This window comes from Odocoileus virginianus, chromosome 27 (genome assembly GCF_023699985.2).
Source record: "Odocoileus virginianus isolate 20LAN1187 ecotype Illinois chromosome 27, Ovbor_1.2, whole genome shotgun sequence".
In the NCBI taxonomy this organism is placed as follows: Eukaryota; Metazoa; Chordata; class Mammalia; order Artiodactyla; family Cervidae; genus Odocoileus; species Odocoileus virginianus.
Window position 1 is genome coordinate 11954252 of NC_069700.1, and position 5906 is coordinate 11960157.

Sequence of the window (5906 nt, forward strand, 5' to 3'; positions counted from 1 at the left end):
GGCCTTAACATATAAGGATTTAGGGGCAAGGAGGGCTATTGCCTCTCCCTGTGAAACCAGCATTAAACAGTCACTCCTCACTTCATCAGGAAAAAGGAATGTACTCTGGAGAAATAGCAATGCCATAGTCATAAAGTACCCACGTAGCTAAACAAAATTCCCGCCTGATTCAGGTATTTCAGATCTGAGAAGGAAGGTAGGGTTTCCTTACAGAGGGTAGACAGGAAGAAATGAGGTCCATATCCCTTTCTTTCAATTATCTATAAAAACGAAGGCCCTTATTTATATAAGGTACATAAATTAAGAAAATGCTGGAGCTAATTCATCTAGCTTGTCTAAAGGTGGGAGGTTTGCAGGCTAAAGGCACACAGAATTCATGTTCCCATTGACAGGGTTTTCACGCTCATTTCTTATCTGAAGGGCTCAAGTTTTTCTTGCAGAGCAGACACAAGGCCCTATCAAAGTTCACTGTGCAGTTTTGTTTTGAGCCACTGAAGGACAGCTTTCCCATCAGAAATCTAACCCAGGAAAGTCTTTAATTAGCAGACTTTTCTGCAGGATGGGGCCCAAGCAGGACTACCGGGACTGAAGTGTGAATTTCAATACTTCCTTGCAAAAGGAGACTGGACATTCTCAGTATCTTATTTGAAGCGGGGCACGATGACATACGTGAAGCAGCGCATTAATCGCCTACATTATGTTACAGGTATGAATTTTACATAAAACGGATTAATATTATATGTCATGGTGGAATTTTAAATACTCCGTGCCCATGCATTTTTAATATTTACGTGCTCTAATTTAATGTTCAAGGCAATTGCATTTCTTGAGCCCACTTTTGCATCTAGATGGGTAAGAGAAAAACCCTACAACGTCTTAGTTTTATTTATATGTCCCTTCACCAAAAATGTGCATTCGGCCTTCTTTTCCATTTCCCCCTCCCCACCCCCCACTCCCAAGCTTTAACGTTTTAAAAACCGGCACGGAAAGGCTACGCATTCCATTCCATCATTACGGTTTCGGCAGTTGGGAAAAGCCGAAGAAAGAAACGGGAGTGGGGAAACAGGAGAACGAACGTGCCTTCTAGAACAGCGTCCTTCTTAAGGCGCTGGAATCCAGGGATGGAGGGATGGGTGGTGGACGGTCCTCGGGCGCCAGGCTGTTAGCAGTGGCAGGAGAGCCTCGAGCAGGGCCCGGGCGCTCCCTCCACCGCCTAAGCCGGGGAGGAGAATGAATCCCAGCCGCACATTCCCGCAGCTCTTCGCAATTAACTTCTCCCTCTCTTTCGCCTCCCTAGGGCACACACCAGCCTGGCCCGACTCCCACCCAGCTCTCGGTTCTCAGAGCCCCCACCCACGGCGTTGACGGAATGGAGTGCCCTTCCCATTGGCCCGAGCTTCATTCCCTGAGGTGGCACCGTCCGCCTGATTGGCTGGGCACTCCCGACCCCCCGCCCACCCCTCCGCTCGGGTTGCCCGGCTCCCGCCCCCCGGCATCGCCCGGAGCCCCCGCCCTCGCCGCCTCCCTCCGCGCACCAGCCCCCACCCCGGAGCCCAGCCCGGACTCCGCTGTCGCTCGCGCGGCGACCCGGCCGGCGCGCTGGCCCCGCCCCCGGGGCGCGCGGCTTATAAATACCGCTGCGCGGCGGGCCGGGCCGGAGCGGAGAGGAGGTGCGGTTGTGAGTCTCAGATAGGAGCGGGGGACACCTCGGGCCAGGGGGAGCGCGGCCGCGGCGGCGGGCCGGTTGTAGTCGGTCGGAAGGGAGTGACTCGGGCGACCGGTGGGCTGCTTTCTTCCCGGTGTTTTTTATTTTTGTTTTTTTTCCTTGCCTTTTGGTCCCGGCCGAGTGTCGCCCGCTGAGCCAGACCCAGAGTGATCCTCCGGTCAATTGTTGGGCGCGCGATCGCCCGGAGCTTTCCGGTGCCCCGAGCGCAGAGAGGGCGCGCGGGGAGCGAAGGAGAGGGGAGCGGAGCCGGCCCCGGACGAGGGGAGGGGGCCGGAGCTTGCCTGCCTCGCTCGCTCGCCCAAGCGGGTCCGCTCGCGCAGGGCGCAGGGCGCGCGCGATGAAGGCAGTGAGCCCGGTGCGCCCCTCGGGCCGCAAGGCGCCGTCGGGCTGCGGCGGCGGTGGCGGCGGCGAGCTGGCGCTGCGCTGCCTGGCCGAGCACGGCCACAGCCTGGGCGGCTCGGCGGCTGCGGCGGCGGCGGCGGCGGCCGCGCGCTGCAAGGCGGCCGAGGCGGCGGCCGACGAGCCGGCGCTGTGCCTGCAGTGCGATATGAACGACTGCTACAGCCGCCTGCGAAGGCTGGTGCCCACCATCCCGCCCAACAAGAAAGTCAGCAAAGTGGAGCTCCTGCAGCACGTTATCGACTACATCCTGGATCTGCAGCTGGCGCTGGAGACGCACCCGGCTCTCCTGAGGCAGCCGCCGCCGCCCGCGCCGCCGCACCTCCCGGCCGGGACCTGCCCGGCCGCGCCACCACGGACCCCGCTCACCGCGCTCAACACCGACCCGGTGAGAGGCCCCGGGGCGGGCGACGGCCGGGTGGAGGCACGCGGGCGCTCCTTTTCCCCGGGGCAGGGGCGGCGGAGAGTGACAGTTCCGTCCTGCCGCTCCTCTCGGGGGCCGCCGCCGGCGGGCTGGGTGCGCGAGCTTGGGGGGGCCGGCTGGGTGGACGCGCGGGGCGGGGACCAGGGGCTGGGCGCCTCCTGGGCTGTCAAGTCCAGCCGGTGCCCCCCGGGGAAGGGGCGTCTCCCCCCGGGGCTGCAGGCTGGGGTGGCGGCGTGCGTCGGCGGGCCAGCCTGGGTTCGGGAACCGATGGGGAAGACCCGGAGGAGCGCGGTGGGGGCGCCCGCTAACCTCTCCCTCGGTGTCGGTTGCTGTTCCAGGCCGGCGCGGTGAACAAGCAGGGCGACAGCATTCTCTGCCGCTGAGCCGCGCGTCCCAGGTGAGCGCGCGTTTCCCTTCTCGGGTGGCCGGTCACCGGAGACACCCCGTCCCCGGGGCCTTCCGGTGTCAGGCACCGTGGTGTTCTTTGCCATTCCCCCACCCCCGCCCCAGCATTTCTGAGAGCAGATTCCCAAGGAGGCGGACACCCCTACCTCTCTCACTCTGCCACCCAGTTAGTAAGTGAACCCGTACTTAGTAGCTCCGAGAACTGGGGGACGGATCAGCTCGTGTCCCCGCCGCCCCCAGTGATCGGCCGGTCTCCCCGCCGAAGGGAGGGTACCCTCGTGGGCGTGGGGTCCGATGTTCCCCCCCCCCCGCCCCTCCCCGTGCAGTCTGACACCCACGAAAGAGGACGCGCAGGCAGGGTCCCCGGAGTGGGTCCCCTGCGCGGGCTTCCCGGGGCCTCTCGACGGCCTGCTCGGCGCCGGGCCGGGCGGCGGACTGCGGGTGTAGTCTGCCCCGGTGGTTTGTTTTGGGTTGTTGATCAAGCGTGTCTTGAGTTTGGTCGGTGGCGCCAGTTAGTCTGCAGCGGGAAGGTTCACACACCCCCTCTATTCATTCCTCTTCCACAGGTGTGCGGCCGCCTGAGCCCGAGCCAGGAGCCCTAGAGAGGGAGGGGGAGAGAGCGGGAGGTAGAAAAAAAACCACCCGGAGGAAGGAAACTTAACAAAAAAGATCAGCAAATCCTAGAAACGTTTCAGTCGTCATTCCAAGAGAGAGGGAAGAAAAAGAAAACTTTTCATCTTTGTTAATTTTTTTTTTTTTGCACGTTCATAAACATTCTACATACGTATTCTCTTTTGTCCCATTTATAACCGCTGTGAATTGTACATTTCTGTGTTTTTTGGAGGTGCAGTTAAACTTTTAAGCTTAAGTGTGACAGGACTGATAAAAGAGTCAAGAGTAAATCCGACTGTTAGAAACCGACCTTGTTACCAAGGAGCTCAATTTTTGTTTCGAAGCTTTACTAATAAACCAGAACATTGTAGATATATTTTTTTTTTTGACATCTATTGTTTAAAATAGATGTTTATACGGGGGCAGGGAACTTTGTGTTCCCTGCAAGAATGTTACATATTGTATAGATAACTGAGTGACATTTCATACCATGTATATATAGAGATGCTCTATAAGTGTGAGAAAGTATATGCTTTAATAGACTACTGTAATTATAAGATATTTTTAATTAAATATTTTTTGTAAATATTATGTGTGTGTTTTTTTTTTAATCTGTGGGAATATTTCTTTTGGAAAATTATTTTTCAGCTCAGTTGAAGAGCTCTTGATAATCTTGAATGTCTTTTCTGTTTGGTCTGGCTCTTAATTTGTTTTTGTTTTGCCTGGTGTCCTGTAGACTCGGAAGTAACAGTTACAGCTAGTGATCCTGCATGACTGCATGAGATGTTTAATCACAAAATAAACTTGTTCTGAGTCCATTCAAATGTGTTTTCTTTAACCTAGATCGAAATCTTTGTATTTGAAGTCTACATGTATACGCTTTATCAGTTTTTAAGTACAGGGTTTGATAGTATAATATATAAAGAGTAAGTGTTTGTTTTTCCTTTTTTAACCGAGGTCAAGATGGATTCGGAATGATTTTGCTTACGGGATGGGGGAATGCTTGGATCCTGATGAGTTTATGAAATCTACTGTTTTATCAAAGTGGAAAAATGCTTATCATTCTTCATTTTACACTAAAGCTTAATGTCACTGAGTTTCATGTCTGTACAGATTATTTAAATCATAGAAATGAAAAATGTTCTCTGCTTGCTACCAAAGGACAAACTCTTGGCAATGAACACTTTCTGCTTTCCTTCCTCCAAAGAATATTAATAGGCAACAGTGGGAGAAAAAAAAAAACGTAAAAGGCATAATGGCAAATCCTTCAAGCAGGGATAAAAGTCGATCTTCAAACATTAACTTAAGTAGACCAAAAATTCTGATGACCGCATCTAGATTATTTTTTTATAAAAATGATTTTCACTATAGCTATGTTAGTTAACCGCTAAACTACTGTCCAATCTCTTGTGATGTGTAACTTTTACATGTGAATATTAAAGTAGACTTATCTGTCTTGTACCGTGATTTCTGGTCTCATTTCTTCAAAACCTTAACACTTATTTTTAAGACTTTTCTTTTCTCTTGAAGGAAGGTAGTATTTTCTGGGTTAGATAGGACTGTCAGGGCTCGTGAACATTGTGCATCTAATGTGATCAGTGCTCTACACACCAGTTAGATGGAATTTTTAGAGTGAGAGAGAATTAAGTAGGATTTAATTGGGTGCTTTGTAAATAGTTAGTCAACTGTGTGTGTAACGTGGTCTGTTTGATTTTTAAAAGGAAAGGATTTGTTTCAGCTTATACAAGAATAAAAGTATTACAAACCCAAGGGACTTTTTGTGAGGTCAAAGTCAAATATTTATATGAATATGAAATATGGCCTCTAGTAGTCAGTTGAAATGGCAATATCTCAACAGAAATGAATAAAGTTAATGCTAATAGATTCCAAAAAATGTAAAGGTTTTTAAAAATCTGTCCCCTATCTCTATCATGTTACCCCCTCAGCTCTGACATTTCACTGGTCTTAGGTATTTTTAGAATTTGATGTATTTGATGTTGAGACTTACAAAATCAAAGGACTACTTGTTTAGATGAGGTTTATTTTTATTTTTGATATTCATTCTTGTCACACATCGAGGAAAACGCAAGAACACTGCTGGAATTCCAAGTCTGAAGAATTCTAAGGATTGCATTCTTTGTTATTAAGAAAGGAGACAATCCCTCCTTTTTGGCAGCTTAATTTCAGTAGGAAGCAAGTCACATGTGCTCTGTTGGTTGGAGTTAGGCATTTGTCAGCCCTAACTACCATATCCTACCTAAGTTTTTAAGCAGAGCTTAAACTTATGCTGGGAGATTGCACATCTCAAAATGAATATTTTTGATTTTTGAAGATAAGGCT

At 51.1% G+C, this 5906-nt stretch overlaps 1 protein-coding gene across 1 annotated transcript; it reads left to right on the forward strand.

The window, feature by feature from the left end:
* The first annotated feature begins 1978 nt into the window (after window positions 1-1978).
* Window positions 1979-5033, forward strand: ID4 (inhibitor of DNA binding 4). Its single transcript, XM_020875833.2, has 3 exons — window positions 1979-2513; window positions 2888-2946; window positions 3521-5033. The coding sequence occupies exons 1-2, from the start codon at window positions 2064-2066 to the stop codon at window positions 2930-2932; spliced, it is 495 nt and encodes a 164-aa protein (XP_020731492.2). The 5' UTR covers window positions 1979-2063; the 3' UTR covers window positions 2933-2946; window positions 3521-5033.
* Window positions 5034-5906: the final 873 nt, after the last annotated feature.